The 17,845-nt window shown below is 38.9% G+C and overlaps 1 protein-coding gene across 2 annotated transcripts in view; it reads right to left on the bottom strand.

Moving 5' to 3' along the window:
- Window positions 1-4,753: 4,753 nt before the first annotated feature.
- Window positions 4,754-17,845, bottom strand: part of LOC145979550 (retinaldehyde-binding protein 1-like) — a 188,957-nt gene continuing 175,865 nt past the window's right edge. For both annotated transcript variants that reach the window (XM_083112522.1, XM_083112523.1), the window contains 4 exons: window positions 17,297-17,493; window positions 15,479-15,589; window positions 5,663-5,810; window positions 4,754-4,916 (listed from right to left, as the gene is read on the bottom strand). In XM_083112522.1, the coding sequence (XP_082968648.1) occupies window positions 4,888-4,916; window positions 5,663-5,810; window positions 15,479-15,589; window positions 17,297-17,493 (485 nt within the window). In that variant the 3' untranslated portion in view covers window positions 4,754-4,887. The remainder of the gene's footprint in view (window positions 4,917-5,662; window positions 5,811-15,478; window positions 15,590-17,296; window positions 17,494-17,845) is intronic.

Consider the following 17,845-nt stretch of genomic DNA (forward strand, 5'->3'; position numbering starts at 1 on the left):
ACATACAGTTCGACATGCCAGATTTCGTCGTAGTGCTCTTTCAGACCGGGAGGGACAAGAATCAGGAAAAAGATTCCAGCAAGTTCTACGACTGCAAGATCAAGAACGTTTATCTGAAGAATGGACGCAACGAAGTGTTCCCTCGCGAGAATTACAACCTCGACGTGACCAAAGACGATTACCTCAAACTTTACGAAGCGTTCTCGGCTTACAAACGCGTGACCGAGGGAAGCGTGGACATGTACTACACGCCCAGCGAGTTCAAAGCACGGAGACCCATGACCGTCATCAACACATCTAAGAGAAAGAAGGTTGTGGTCAACGATCGAACCAACATCAAGGTCGTCTGCGAGTTCCACGATGCCTTGCCCGAGGATACCCTATGCAGTGTCATCCTGATTGCAGAGAAGTCCTTCGCCTACAACGTGAAGAACGAGAGGGTCACAGAGCAGTTTTAACAAGTTTTTTAACATCTTTTCTTGCACAATAAGAAATTTTCTGCACTAGCACAATCAGTTACAATGGCACAATACGAATTTCACTAGTTCAGATCAGTTACAAATATCAATTTCATTAGTTATCAGTTACAATATCTTTTTTGTACTATAGCACGAGACAATCAGAAAATTTGCACAAAAAAATTTGTTGTTGTTTTTACACGTGAAAATTAACAATAAAATTTCTTTTTTTATCGTTTCAGATGCTGTCGAAACATCAAAAACACATACACACACACTAGAAAAAAGCATGCAACTTTATTTGTAACACGCACATATTCTCCATCTTCATCAAGAATATATTATAATAAACATAATTATTTTTATCTATATCTCACAATAAAACTCTATATCCAAAAATATCACAACATCAAATAACACTAGAGTCGTTAGTACACGTTGCATGCATTACGGAAGTCCTCTGTAGGGTTTCATAGAAGTTTGGGGGAAAAAAAAACACGTGAAACTCTACAGAGGTGCGGTAATCTATAACCGCAGCCATTAGAACTGTGTTGGGCACCACGCACCCTCGCGAGGTTATAGGGGCCAGGTATCCTAAAAGACAACAATTATTATTTTGTTTGTTTGCTTGCGTCACAATACAGGTGTGTGCGCGCGTGTGTGTGGCACATCGTTCCCCCGAGAGAGGTTTACAAAGGTCACGATATACGGAGTTGGAAAATTACGATATGGCGCATTCGCTCACCACTGTTGCCAGCCACGGGTCTCTCTCTCTTCATCTTACACCAACGTTGGCATCTCTATTTTTTTTTAGTTGTAAGTAAATTGCCAACACACTCTAGTTAATAATGCTACATATTATACACACACACGCACACACATACTGCGTTGCCATCCACCCATCTCTCTCTCTTTTACAGCAGTGCCGGCTCTCCTTGCCCAGTGTGTGCAGGTTGGCAACCTTGCTTTATGCGCTGTAAGGCAAGCCTCAAGCAAAATTGCCACCTCCTTGCTTTAGGTTAGGTTAGACCCAAAAAAAACCTTGGTGATTTTTTTTTTCGAGTGAGGAGTTGGCAACGCTGATCTCCACTTGAGGGCGGTCAACCGGGTTGATTGCACAAGCAAAATTGCCAGCTCCTTGCTTTAGGTTAGGTTAGACCAAAAAAAATCTTGGTGATTTTTTTTTCGAGTGAGGAGTTGGCAACGCTGATCTCCACTTGAGGGCGGTCAACCGGGTTGATTGCACAAGCAAAGTTGCCAGCTCCTTGCTTTAGGTTAGGTTAGACCAAAAAAGGCTGTGGGTAAGCTGTCGGTTGTTTAACTCTTCCCTTTCTCTTTTTTTTTCTTGTAAAAGGCTATGGCAAAAGTACCAGTGGGTTGGCAACCTTGCTTTATGCGCTGTAAGGCAAGCCTCAAGCAAGGTTGCCAGCTCCTTGCTTTAGGCTAGGTTAGACCCAAAAAAAAAACATTGGTGATTTTTTCGAGTGAGGAGTTGGCAACACTGCGAGAAAATACCTCAAGCAAGGTTGCCAGCTCCTTGCTTTAGGTTAGGTTAGACCCAAAAACAAAAACCTTGGTGATTTTTTCGAGTGAGGAGCTGGCAACACTGCTCCTCACTTCAGCTCCTCAAAAGAGGTTTGTGAACCGGCTAAACTGCCCTACTCCCGGGAGCTCCTTTGGGGGCGGGTTTTTTTTCTTTCTTTCTTTTTTTTTTTCGGAGCTTAGTCGACTGTCAGATTCCGACTGCGAAAGACATGGTTCCCAAATCTAGTCTGGATGTTTCCCCTACCGGGATCCAATAGCTTCCTTGAGAAGGGAGGAGAAGAATAAGAAAAGCAGATTACGTACCTACTTTGTCTGCCCCATAAGAGCTTGGTGTGCTACCCTTAGGTCGTGGCGGACCAAGCCCAAGTCTCCTGGGTGCTCCCAGACCTTCCCTTTGTACCTTGCCGTCTCTTGCTACTGACTGGACATACCAAGGAACCGAACCGTTCCCTTGCAGTAGCTGGATTAACTTTGCGGCGTTCTTTCATACCAACACCTTTGTGAAACCGCGGGCCCCTTGGCCCGTCCCTCGCAATTGATTGGACGCATTCGCATGTTGTCCCCAGACGGCGTGGCACGTGACTACTACCAAGGTTCCTATTGGTTACCTTCACTAGTTGGTTCCCCCTTAATTAGATAAGGTTACTAACACTGCCCAGGTACCTCACTGAGAGGAAATAAAAGCGTATGTGCTAAACAGGTTATTTACATGCGTGTATAAATATAAATAAACTTTTACTAGTTGAATTTTGACCTTTGCATACTAAACCCCGCAAGCCCTGAGATACTTTGAGTTCACGTCTTCGGCTGGCTATAAGCTAGCATATATGGGTACACTTTTGCACCGCTTCATGGTGTAGTGTGCAGTGCTCCGGTGCGAACGTTGCATGGTTTCCTGGCAAAGAATTCACACATGAAGGAATTCATGGAGGAATAAACATTGACGGAAACTACAACTAAAATACCTAGAATATGGCAACATTTTAGATTTTGTTTTAGTTGTATAGTTTCTTGTCGTGGGCTTCATGTAATCCACGACACACTAATTTTCGTAGCGGCAAAATGTATTTTTTGGCTTGGGTTCAAGAAACCTGTCTACGTGAGTGGTAGTAAGAAGCATGGCACTTTTGATCCTCATGGAAACAATACTAGCTATTGCGATGATATCAAAAATCCGGATTCTGAGGAACACAGAGACTTGCTTCAATTTGAAAGCATCACTGTGGGTGTTTCTAGCAAGGGTTTATTCGGAATTTCCCACCTGAAGGGGGTGTAAGTTAGTATTTTTGGGGACTGCAAGGGCATGTTTGGAGCTGAAGTGAAGAGAAATTGTGTCTTTGTGAAAATTTTTCGGATGTGTTGTGTAAATTGTGTAGGGATGGGACGATATGTTTAGGGTGAACGAATAAATCACTGAATTCTTGGTTATTGCATTTCAGTGCACGAAATCAAGTGCAGGAAATAAATATAGTGAATATTATTTTAAATAATGATTCGAATGAATGCGGTCTCTCAGGCTCATGATATGTTATACGAGCGCATAAGTAAAAAAAGAAAATACAATAATGTCCGACCAAGACCAAGTAAGAAATTATACATAATTTCATGAAATGAGTAAGATGTCTTAGATGTCAGATCAAATCAAACGTCTAGAGTCAAAAATTGTTAACTAATAAAAATTTCTTCACTCTAGAGGACTTCCCAAATCCGTCCATACCTGTACAGGTATACAACACACCAGTGGCGGCGATTGGGTTCCAAAACTGGTAGTGTGCAGGGGGAAAGTGCCAAAACAAAGAGGGGCAAAATAGGGGAATTCCCTTAGCAGATAAGTTTTAGCATTGTTTGGGAGCACCGCCACTGCGAACACACATAAACAACGTAGGGAAGTAAATATTTTACGATCTACGTGTATCTTAATTGTCACTGTTAACTCCATGTGTGTTTCGAATAAAACAACACTGATGCCTATTATTTTTGTCTCGGTGTTCAACAATGAATCTATTTTGATATTTTCTCATAATAGTGCATCAATAACTTTTATAATGTATTCTGTACTGTGAGATTTTTTTCTCATTTTCACTATTTTGTCCATGAAAAATCCTTTATTGACATATTGCTTATACACCCACTTATGAATTAGTGAAGAAATGTTAGGGATTGTTTCAAATTTAAGTTTGGTATTTCCATTTATATTATTTTTTCTTAATGATTCAAGATGTCTCAGACGTTTAGCCTTGCATGGTGTTTAGGCTATAAAACTCCTTTGCTTCTTGAACCTGACCACTCCTGTCTGCTATAAAAAATTCCCTGCAACAATATTATTACCAACAATGATATTTATTGAAAGATTTTTAAGAGGAAAATAGTTGATAGAAGATGGCTGTAAGGGGTGCTCTTTCCACGTAGTGTACCCAATAGTAAACCTCACTTAAACGTAGTACACTAACAAGGCTCTGTCGACTGGCCCTATGGCCAATATAATTTTGTTTGTGTTGTCCTGTGTTTTGCCCTTATTTGTGCTGAGTGCTCCTTTACAGCCTCAGCTTTTAAGGAAAGTCAGAAGATTTTAATATTTTATGATTTTAATTATGCAACGTGAGAGTTATTATGTGTAACGATAAGGGGCTGGACACCGTATAAAGTGACGGGTGCAAAATAGCCTTAGTGCTGACGCACCCAAAAATTTTAAATTCAAATTATCAAATTATGTATGAGTTGATACAAGAGTATAATGTTATTTGCAGATCATTTAGGAGTAACATTAAGATATATTAGGCTTTTCAGAGTAAATATTTTATTAGAAATATGTGGAAATGAGTCTATTTTGGAAATATCGAACAGAAATTACATACATGTACAAAATATATACTTGTTCTCCATATCATTTATCATATCCATAACTGTGCAAATCTGAAAAACAAGAAAAATGGAATCGTTAAATATACTGAGGTATATTCACAACTGAAACATATATAATATGTTATTTAACAATTGTTACTTCTATTTCCATGGTTCATAATTGATTAATGTTACATATCATACGAAGAATTTATATCTTTAAAGTATGTATATCCAAAACTCATGTGAAGAATTCACATAAAGACGGTCGAATACCTTAACCAGTTTTCTCGTGGACGGTCCTATATTTTCACGAATATTTTGATTTTTTCAAAGTTCAATGTAAACTTCACCAGTCATTTTTCTAGATAACGAAAGAGATCGCATTGCAAATCACGTTCAGGTGTAAAAACCTGGAAGGGAAGCAAGTTTGACAGTATTCTGTTTTCTGTTGAACGATTCATGTGGACGTGGCTACTCGCATATGAATTGAATTGCAATAAATTAAAAAAATATATATATGAAATTGACTTTTTGTTTACTTGCGATTTAATTTGATTGCTATGATTGTTCTAATTAGCTTCGCGTTTCTGCCACTTCGGCTACTAGCCAGATTGAGGATGAGTGATGATATCTTACATATTGATGAAGGGACAGTCATATAGAACAACAATGCCCAGGCGTGGATTCGAACACGGGACACCTGGCGTCGTAGCGCACCGTGCTAAGAACTCTGCCACGGAGTACGGCTTTCACGTACGAACATGAAACGTATGAACATTAGAAAAAATAGACAATTTGTTCAATACTTAACTCACCCGTTAATTTGCCTTCCCTTTGTGCAATGTAATCCTCAATGTCTTCAAATGCTTCTGATTCGTCTAAGAGTCCACCCAAATCCTTTGGTAAAATGGCTGGGTCCAGATGCTCGTGCAATCCTGCTACGTTTCTATAGTGGAAAATGATCTGAAAGATATGCAAGGGAGAAATAATTTTATTTCATGTACTTACTTACTCCATACAGGAGTAATCACGTTAAAGATTCCCAAACATCCATATTAGCCTATGCACAGTCACACATGATATTAAACTTTAAAACAAAGGCTGATTAAATGCTTTGAAATTATGCTTCATGCTTCCCCTCTCATTAAGGTATGTATAGATTTTCAGTTCAGAATATTTAATACCTAATATCAACTAATATCTCTTCTTGTATGTTCCTATAATAGCTTTATGATAAACTAATTTTACCTCTAAGAACATGTTTCAACACTTAATTGAAATAAAAATGTAATTTCATTATTTGATTGATTGATTTAGTTAGTGTTTTATGCATAGAAAGGCTTCCCGGAACTGGAAGTGGAGTTAAAGGTGGGATTCGAACCACTATGTGCCTCCACCTGGTATAAAACCCGGGACTTTTGATTACGAGGCGACGATGCTACTACCACTACAGCATCGGGGAGGCAAGTACTTTCTTTGAATATGGGAGCCTGTTAATTTGGGAAATTCACCCTGAAATGTTCATTTCTTTTGTTTTGGTTATTTTTTACTTCTTTTTATAATTCTTATATTATGTTATATTATATATTTTTTAATTCTCGTGTTTCAATTGATATGTTAATATTCGCTTCATATTCAGCATATTATTAACCTGGTTGTGGTGAAAATGTTCCACATTTAATTTAGGGAATTTCAATTTACTTAATAAAATTACTAATTTGAAAACTTAATTAAGGAATGGGTGTTACTTTTCTCTTCATATAATGTTATCTTCTCGTTTACTATCTAATAATCTGAATGTTCAAGTATACAAAAGTGTAATCTTGACTGTAGTTATATATAGATGTGAAACTTGGTCCATTACATTAAAAAAGGAACATTGAAACCAACATCCTTACAAACATATTTGGACCTAAAATATATGAGAAGACTGGTGATTGGAGGCTGTTCTATAATTTGGAACTGCATTTTTTCATGGCCAGATATTATTATAATAATTCAATCATGGAGACTTGTGTGTGCAGGCCATGTGGCACGAATGAGAGGGCAAAGAAGAGTTTACAGGGTTCTTGTCTGGAAACCTGATGGTAAGTAATCTCTGAGAAGGCCGAGACGAAGATGGACGTATCACGTTGAGATAGTCTTAAAATAAATCGATAAAGATGTAAACGGTTGCATTGATCTTTCCCAGGATATGGTCAAATTGAAGGCTTGTGTTGCTGCAGTCATAGATCTTCGGGTTTAAGAAGGCAAGAGAGAGTCAGTTTATGTGTGTGTTTGGGGGGGGGGCTTAATTTAGATTATAGTTTGTACGTTATAGTTTATACGTGGTAGACTTTTCATGTCGGACCCCAGTTACTGTTATTTTAGTGTCTTGATATGCGAATACAAGAAAGGCATAATTTTAGCAGCATATGGGATGGTAAATAATAATTATATTGAATATAATAAATTATGTGTTTATTTGTTTTTGGCAGTGTGTATAAAGTATTTAATAAAATAGATACTGTGAAATACAATAAATTATTTACTAATTAACAAATTATGATTAATAATTAATTACAATGATTAGATTATGGCGGGGCATTTTAGTTAGAGGAGGATTGAGCATGAAATTGAGATGGTATCCAATTCTTGTGTATTACCATTGTTTTGGATTGTTGCGGAAATTCTGGTGTGGAGACAAAGTTATTTTCTTGGAGGAGGCAATATCCACTCTTAAATATCAACAGTGAGTCTAAAATTGGCATGGAAATTTTGGTGGTAGGAAAGAGTATTACATTTGAAAGGGGAGATAGGAAGCTCTTGATAAAGTGTTAAATCGTAGATTGTCAAGGGATTTCTGTAGTGGAGATAGAGTTCGAACATTAAATGTTTGAGACTGTTTTACCAATATGGAATCCACACGTCTTCGACCCCGAACGTTCCAAAAGAGAACATGGAAAATACGAAATATCTCGGGATCCTAAGAAAGTATTGACTCCCCTGTAAATACAGTTTTGTAAAAATTTCTTATTCAATGGTGTCTTGTGAGAATGTATCTTTGCCGCTTTAATGAAGTGAATGTAAAGATTTATACTATAGTTGCATTACAAGACATAAGTGATATTCTCGATATTTATTAATAACATCACTTCTTAAATGCTTAGTGTTGGTATACTTCTTAATTCAAAGCAGGTGCATTATTGTCGAATTCGCATTTTTAACTTTTTGTCACAATAATTATGTGGATTATATTTTCAGTGCAAATTTAACTTGTTACAGTACAAAATAATTATATTTTCTCCACGAAAACGATAGTGGGGGAGGGAGGGAGTTATTTGAAAGAGTATAACGGTATTATATTATCCTCCCAGCTTAAGAATTTGTAGCTAGGATTCTGTAATGTCTCGTGAAACAATAATTGAATCAGTCATACGGCTTGGAGCATGTTATTTGGTTTGCCAGGGATGAATTTTTTATCTATATCTTAAATTGTGTAACAATTTGTGTTAAAAACTGAATTTTTTTATAAACCCACTCACAAACTATATTTATATACATATTTACATAAATTTATTTACTACATTTATCCAATCAATGTGCTAGCTTTAAGTTATGTTCAAAAATAGAACAATTAAAAATATGTACAGTTTAACAGAGTATTTCATTCAAATAGACATCAATTATTACGTATTCGTCCAAACTATTTCCGGGAATTATCATGAACGCTTTTAGGATCGTGAGTAATAGAACCCCTGTTTAGGGAGGAGAGGCAGATCAAGTATAGAGTTCAGTATAGCTAAAAAGAGTTTTTTTTTCGATAGACGCGCTTTCGTAATTAAATACTTTGTGGGGATTACGATATGGTTTAAAAATGTGAATGATATGATTTGGTGGGACGCATGGCGTGACTTTTGGGGGATGCGCCATTGGTCTTGTTGGAAGATGGACACCTCTGTGTAGCAGAATAATTGCATAGGAGAACTGCACTTCACTAAGTGACTTTCATTGTTTCTAATGCTTAAGAAAACTAATTTATTTCAACGTTATATTTATTTTGCAAGAAAATTCTACTCTTCGAAACATTTTTTCGTCATTTATATTATTTTTCTTATAACTTGAATATTTATATAAGTAGTCTCATCTCAAGAAGGGATCTCTCCGATGGCGAAGTGATAGCGTCTTCGCCTTGCATACAATGGGTCCAGGTTCGATTCCCTTTGGAGGCACATTTATGACACCAACACAACCAATCATCTCAAGAAAGACGATGAATTATAAAATTGTAAGTGAAAAATAAAAAAAAAACATTTTTGACCATTTTGTAACTCTATTCCAATACTGAAATTAGAAACAATGCAACTTGCGGCAGTTACCACTAATAAAAGAGGAATTAATGCCTTTATTGGTTGGTTGGTTAATTTAGTGCTTTAAGTTCACTTGATGCACAGTATGGCTAATCGGGACTAAACCTATAGTTTAAAGTGGAATCCGTATCAGTATGTGCCTCCACCAGATCAACAACTGCGACATTGTGGAGGCCTTTTAATGCCTTTCTTAAGACGAATTAATTAAAGATAAAATCGTAATCTGGAACTAAAGTTAGGCAGTAAACGTCCACACTATATAAAGGAAAAACACAAAATACCATACATGAATAAAATAATAATAATAGTAAGTGTTTTTATTATATATTTGAACTCACACACAAACACACACACACATATGTATATATGTGTGTGTGTGGGTGTGTATGTGTGTGGGTGTGTGTGTGTGTGTATGTATGTATATGTATATATATATATATATATATATATATATATATATATATATATATATACAGGGTGGCTCAATAAGTCACTTAACACCCCCAGAACAACGTCACTGCGGCATGGAACGTGAAAATGGCGATAACCAATCGTTATCAGGCCAAGGGGGAACCACACTGACGTCACCCGTCACCCGCATGGTCGGCAGCCATCTTGATGTCCGCCATCTTGAATTCAACTTCAGAAATTTAAATAGGAAGGGGGTCGTGCGACATATCAAAATGGGCTAGAATTTCACCAGGAAAACAACTGTGACATTTGTTTTCACCTAACTTTAATTGTTATAAAGTTAGCAATATCACAAACTTATGGCTCAATAAGTCACTTAACACCCCCATACAAGGCCACTGCGGCATGGGACGTAAAAATGGCGATGACCAATCGTTGCCTGGCAAAGGGGGACCACACTGACGTCACCTGCATGGTCAGCAGCCATCTTGATGTCCGCCATCTTGAATTCAACTTCAGAATTTTAAATGGGAAGGGGGTCGTGCGACATATCAAAATGGGCTAGAATTTCACCAGGAAAACAACTGTGACATTTGTTTTCACCTAACTTTAAATTTAAGGGCGATTTCCGCATGGGAGAGTGACACGTCCTTTCCTTTTTGCTTAAATGTTTATTGTTCAAATAATCGTTAGTATGTGATTATGTGGTATTTATTGTTAGACCAATCACTGAAAATGTCCGGATATTGACTTACCGGTATGTACATATCTTGTAGTATTGGTTGGCATGGGAATTACGATTGTGTTTTGTCTTTACATAAAAGTTTAAAAGAGTGATGATGTGAATTGATCGTGTCAAGAGTAGCATATTTCCTTTTTCACTGATCTGAATGAAAATGCCACTAACACGTGATGAACGTATTGCCATCATATTGATGTCAGGGGAGAGAAGTACGCGTGACATTGCCGCAGACTTCAATAACCGCAATCCTGCAAGACAACCGGTGTCACATGTGGCCGTCAGCCAGTTGCTGGCAAATTTCCAAGATACTGGATCTGTGGATGACAACCCGCGACATGGACGTCCGAAAACAGCCACGGATGAGGGTACTGCTGTAGCGGTGTTGGCATCATTTGCTAAGTCCCCAACCCGTAGCACACAGAGACTGGCGCTGGAAAGCGGTGTCAACAGGAGTTTAATTCAAAGGATTTTACGTAACCACCACTGGCATCCATATAAGATACAGCTGCAGCAGCACCTTAGTGAGGACGATCCAGACAGGCGTTTGCAGTTTTGTGAGTGGGCTATAGCACAACTGCAACGTGACCCTGCCGTCGGTAACAAGATTCTGTTCAGTGATGAGGCTAATTTTTATGTGTCGGGAGAGGTGAATAAGCAAAATCTGCGGTACTGGTCACCCGAAAATCCACATTGGACAGATCCCAGCAAGGTGACGGGAGGCGGGAAGCTAATGGTGTGGTGTGGTACTTGGGGTTCCCGACTTGTTGGTTCATTTTTCATTGAGTGCAACTTAAATGCAGAGGGCTACTTGCTTCTGCTACGGGAGCAGATCTTACCGTCCTTACTGTCCGAGGATGGGAGCTATCCTGAATGGTTCCAGCAAGATGGTGCTCCACAGCAATATGGGATGATAGTCCGTCAGTACCTGGATCAACAATTCCCTCACCTCTGGATTGGTCGCCGAGGGACTGTGGAATGGCCTGCACGCTCACCTGACCTGACACCATTGGACTTTTACATCTGGGGACACCTGAAAGCCATGGTGTATGCTATGAAAATCAGGGATCTGGCCCACTTGCGCACACGCATTGTGGATGCCTGTACTGCAATAACTCCTGAGGTTCTTCAGAATGTGGTAAGGCCATGGGAGAGACGATTACACGTGTGTGTTGCGCAAGAGGGACGTCATATTGAGCATGTGTTATAACTTTGTGGTATCGTTAACTCTGCAACAATTAAAGTTAGGTGAAAACAAATGTCACAGTTGTTTTCCTGGTGAAATTCTAGCCCATTTTGATATGTCGCACGACCCCCTTCCCATTTAAATTTCTGAAGTTGAATTCAAGATGGCGGACATCAAGATGGCTGCCGACCATGCGGGTGACGGGTGACGTCAGTGTGGTTCCCCCTTGGCCTGATAACGATTGGTCATCGCCATTTTTACGTTCCATGCCGCAGTGGCCTTGTACTGGGGGTGTTAAGTGACTTATTGAGCCACCCTTTATATATACATATACAGGGTGTTGCAAAATACCTGTTACAACGATTGGGAGGTGATTCGACAAGTAAACACAAGGAAAAAATGCCATGTGAAAAAATGTCGAAATCGGCAACGTTTGCGAGAGACAGGCGTGCGAGAATCGCCTCACACCATGTGTAAAGCACAATAAATCAAGAAGGAAGAAAGATATCAATGTCGGAGTAAAAGAATACAAACAAAATCGTTCCTGACGAATACAATGGTGCAGCAATTGAGGCCCAGTGTACATTGCGCAAGGGAACTCTCAAAGAAAGTGTGGAATCCCCTGATGGAAAATATAGGAAATTTACTACTATTTATATCATAATGTTGAGATCGGAATGTAGGCAGTAAAGAATGACGACGTATGTCCACATGTCTCACTACTGCTGGGACACCGTCCCACACTCTGGAAATAGGAAATTCACCCAAAAATGACGCTGAGATTGATTTCAGCTAAGTGACACAGAAGGCCCCACTAGAGTCGCTAGAGTGTAGGTCACCTGTTACGTATTAGCGTTGGCGGATACTACGTAGAGAGTGTTGTCAACCGTTGCTCTTCCTGTCTGTTCTGCGTGTCGCAGCGTGGAGTTTAGTCTGGCGTGTGTGTGTGGTTGATTTGCGCCAAGGAATATTGTACGTAGAGTACGTATTCCCGTGTTCTTTCTCGGTTTGCAACAACTGCGTGGACACCGGTGTGACATTACGTGGGTGCTAATCACGGTAGTTGTGATCCGTCACTCGGAGGGATTGTTGATATTGCATGATACACGAAACACTCCGTGGTGATGTGGTTAGCACAGCTCGCTACGGCGCCAGGTGTCTCGGGTTTAAATCCTGGTCTGGATATTGGTGTAATTTGTTATTTCATCATTTCATCCTCATCTTTGCGATTAGCAAAAGTTGTCAGAAAAGCGAATTAAAATAAACCAAATCAATCAATCAATTATGAAGATATTTTAGAATGAGTAATCTTGAAATTCAGTTTTCCCATTATTTTTCTTGGTCAGTTTATAAATACTGTCAATGCTTCTTACAACATCGCAAGTATCATTAATGTTTTGGATTTTTCTCAGGCAAGACACCCAAGTTGTTGTTTTCAAGTCGTCTCTCTTAACGAGGAACGCTAGTGGCAACCCTGCAACGTGCCCCTTGTAGTTATGTCACAGCAAGCGTTTGCTGAGTTGGGTTGTATACGTACAGGATAGATTTTAAGCACTTATAGCGCAGAAACTAAGCGCTTTCGAGGTAAACTTTATAGGGAAAAGTTACTTATTTTTGTGATATCTACCAGCACCCAAGCGTTGTTGAAAGAGTTTTGCGACACCCTGTATATACAGGGTGTCATTTTAATGGCGCCCACGAACCACAGATTTGTATAGAGGACATAAAAACAAACAACTTTCTCAGTAACATTTTCTCGTTGCTGCGTCGATTCGACGCTACAGCCGTTCAAAAAAGACAGTTTTGCCGCCTGGATGCTGGCTACCCAACACAACATTTGATCGTATCTGTGACGTCATTTCCTGTTGCGAAACAGCGCACGGCAGTGCTGCAAGGAACACACAAATTTTCTGGAAAATGACAAACTACCAACCATATTACTAGCTGTAAAACGAAGCGAGAAACGCCTCCAGTAGACCGAACATCATAGCCTACCAGCCAGAAGATCAGCAGTCATCTCAGTGGAAGGGGGAAGTGAACCAACGATATGAGAAATTGTAAAAAAAAGTATTCAAAATGAAGTGTCAATATCGGATTTTGTTTTAGCCTATATGTCAAATATCAACAACAATAAATTTTATTGTACTTACTGCTTACATGTGGCTGTTTACGCCCAGCTGCTTGTCAAATATTTGCATATCTCGTTGCAAAGTTTATATCTACAGGTTTGTGTTCAGATACCTTGTGATACTTTTGGGCTGATAACGGAAGTATCCGGGGTTCACGTAGTTACATTACGGCTAAATCACATAAAACCACAGTAACAATCTAATGATGAATCAGTAGCGAATATACTGCCCTATTCACAGTTGCAAACTATTACATGTGTATCCGGTGCATTGATAAACGCAGTCGTCGGAGAGCTTGTATTACTACTACTTATATCCCTGTATTTTCAACCATATTTGTCACTTGCCTCATAATTTCCAGAATATAAATTATATTAACCAATGTGTTGCTTACCTTTTGAATTTTGAGTTCTTTCATTTCTATTTTGTGATCTGTTCAGTGTGTCATAGACAACTAGAATCAGAAGGACGAAGTGGATTGAAAAAATTGTAGAATCAAACTTGGTAACTAGATTTGTAAATATTTGACATGTAAGCTGAGACAAAATTCGATATGACCACTTCCACTTGAATTCTATTTTCTTTCTACCATTTTTCGTATCGTTTGTTTACTTCCTGTTAGGTTACAGAACGTGTTTTCTCGTTTTGTTTTACGGTACATAATGTGGCTGATTTAAGCTATGTCATTTTTCACAGAATATGTGTGTTTCTGGCAACCCTGGACATCAAGACAAGATATGACGTCTCAAATGCAATCAAATGTTGTGTGTGGTTGCCAGCATTCAGGCGGCAAAACGGGCTTTTTGAACGACTGTAGCGCCGAAACGATGCGCCAACGACAAAAAATGTTACTGGGAAAAGTTGTTTGTTTTGATGTCCGCTATACGTTTCCGTGGTCCGTGGGCGCCATTAAAATGACACCCTGTATATATGTGTGTGGGGGAGGGGTAGTGTTTTCGGGCGTCTCAATGTGACTGCCTCCTAAAATATTTTATCTCTCTCCCTCCGCCCTCCCCCACCCCTCGTCACTTTTCCCTGGCGACGTCAATGGGAGGAAATTATGAGATTTGCAATTTCATACCGCCAGAAATATTAAAAAGTATTACGAAGTTGTTGAAAGTCTTAATAGAGTCTCAGTTGTCCTTATTCCAATAAAGAATAATAGTTCTGAACATTGAGTTCATGGTAATCTGTCGTTCGTCCAGTGTGTCCCTTTCTCACCAGTAACAAAAGAAAAATATGTAAATAAAAATGCTTTTGTTGCCCAAATATGCATTTCCGTGTAATGCAACTGTCCTAAGGAAACTATTACAGCTTTCCCTAAGCCACCATTCTCATTTCTTCTGATGCTGTAAGTGCGCCTTCATGATATGGCCACAATGCAAAGGTTTTTTGACGCACTGAAATCCATTTAGAGAATTTACAGTGGATAGTATTACAGAGAAGGATACTAAACGAATAAGCCGATAAGATGGAGTTTCAATGCTAAACCTAGATGAACGTGATGGGAAGGTAGAACACGTGTAACGTATCTAGAGTATAAACCTCCAAAGCACGGTGTCATTAGAGAGAGATTAAAACATACAAGACCATTAAGTGCTAAGCTATGCATTTCGTATATGCTTTTACATGTAAGAAGTTTTGCGCAAGTCCTCGCAAATCAACAATATGTTCATCTTTTAAATCTGAATGTCCTGTAAAAATATTTAGATTTTCAAACAGAACTCTTACTTTTCAAACACAAAATAATGTCCACCACTTAAACGTTTAGTCATCACTCAAAAATAATACTAACCAAATTCCAAGGGTGTACTTACATTCTTCCCTATTTCCCAATTCTTGATCATCCTGTACAATATGTTGACCGGCCCCCGCAACAAAGGGCTTATGTCATATGAGTGAATGTGCTGCTGGTGAAAGGGAAAGGTCTGAAAAAAGAAAATTTGTATATTCGTCTCATACGTTGCGGAATTTTTCAAAGTATGTATAACTTGCAAACCTCTATGTCTCCGTATTTGTCTCATTGTATGGGATGAAAACCATTTTTGTGTTTAAACTCAAATGTACAACTTGAGTATGTAACGTTAATATTATTACACACCAAAATTCTTATTTAATTCTCCTGCTGTTTACCACAAACACCAAGGGAAAAAATATCAGATGGATAAATCATTCCGAACAATATTTGGTTGAAGGAATTATAAGTTCTATATAGTTATTTGAAAACAATATGCAAGAGCAAAAACAATCCTTAATCGATAGTTCTATGCGTTCAGGTCAGCAGTTACGCTATTTTGCACCTGTCACACTATACGAGGCCCAGCCCCTTACATAACAAGAATGAAACACATTTCTGAGGATTAAAGTATGCTTACCTTGGTAAAAACCTGAGGCTGTAAAAATACAATCAGCACATATAAAGAGAAAGACACAGAACAACACACCCACAGTCCTACGAAGATTATGCTGGTCGTAGGACAAGACGCCAGATCCTCGTTAGTATGCAAAATGAAGTCCAGTGTACTATATTTGGTAACAGTAGTATAAGCCGGAGACACATTAAACTAGTTTGTTTTCAAATAAAAATCATTGCTACGTACCTCATATGCATAGCGGAAGATTTTTCAAGCTGGGGATCACTTTTTTTTCAATGAAAAAAGCGTTATTTTTAACATTATAATCATTTATTGGTTGTTGCTAATTCGGCGGGCAAATTTTGACTCACATTGTCTATCGTCAGCTGATGTGCAGTGTTTCCAAACTTATGAACCGATAAATGGCGCACAAACTATTCACAAAAGGTTTTTAAGCGAAAATTGAGGCTAGACTCTACTTTACGTCCTTATCTGCATGGTGATTGCTTCTTTGTGTTCGTGGTGCGGCACCCGGCATCTCTTCGGGTAAGTACCTTTTTCTTTTTACACTTTCTGTTCACGATAGCCCCACTATCCATTCACGGGGTCGAGGTATGCCTACGAGGTTAGGTTAGGCCTGTTAGGTTAGGTTCCATTAGCACTCATTTCACCCCTAAATATGTGCTTCATCATCTAAAAAATTTCTCAGTACGTTCAATTGCGCATATCCGGACAACATCGGTTTTTCTCGATTTACTCCTTCAGGAAATTTTTGCTCGCTTTGGGATTTACATTGTACGTTGTTGAATTCCTTATAAAATAAACTTTCCAACGATATATTACACGTATTCCTTAGGAAAAGGACGTAAACTAGAGTCTTACCTTACATTGAAAAAAAAAACCGCTCACACGTCATCTTGTCAAACTTCCGCGTGGTTGCTACACTGTAAGGGGGTTACATAACCGAACGCACGGAACATTTGATTCACGTAGTCGACGGTAATGGCGGCACGAGCTATCGTACAACGGAGATGCATGATTGACGAAAAATACCTTATTTACAGGCAAAATACGTTGCATGATTCTAAAAAACAATTTCCCCGGCTTCAGAAAGTCCTCAAGAACGCAACTCCGTAAGTACTTTCTCGTCTTTTCTCCTGTAAATTTTGAGAAATCCGTCTCCGGCTTATACTATCGTTACCCTATATTTTATTAACAATAATAATTTCGAGTTTACATTTTTAAATTCAATTTGTAATTTAATATCTCAGTAAGGTCTACCTGGAATTTGTGGATATAGAAAGACATGTTTCGAGGTGTTGCCCATTTTATCACTTGCCACCTCAAACCGGAGCCAACAAATATGAGCACTCCCCCTCGAGCTTTCACGGTCTGTTCGTCCTCCAGGAAGAAGTGGCATACGATGTCATCGAAGATGGTCAGGTCCTCAATAGAGAGTGTAGACGGGTCGACATTTCCTGAAATGGGATAATACAAAATGTGTAATTCTATGCATATTGTAATTTAAATTTAGTAATCATAGTCGAGGAAAAACTCCACCTCATATCATCCCCTCTGGAAACGAATCGACGTTTCCCATGTAACCGTAGTACGCCCCTCTGATTACAACACCGGTCTCTACATTTGGACATGGGGCAATACATGGTGGCTAAAGAAGCGTTGTGCCCACAAAGCAAGTTCCAGTATGGCTTAGAGACAGAATATGTGTGAGACCACACGCTCACAGGTCCCATGTATGTACGTACCTTCATGGCGCGGCAAAATGCACAGGGAATAGCTTTATATTTTATAATCACTGAAAGTAGAAAG

Source organism: Lepisma saccharinum, chromosome 26, assembly GCF_977018435.1.
Source record: "Lepisma saccharinum chromosome 26, izLepSacc3.1, whole genome shotgun sequence".
Classification (NCBI taxonomy): Eukaryota; Metazoa; Arthropoda; class Insecta; order Zygentoma; family Lepismatidae; genus Lepisma; species Lepisma saccharinum.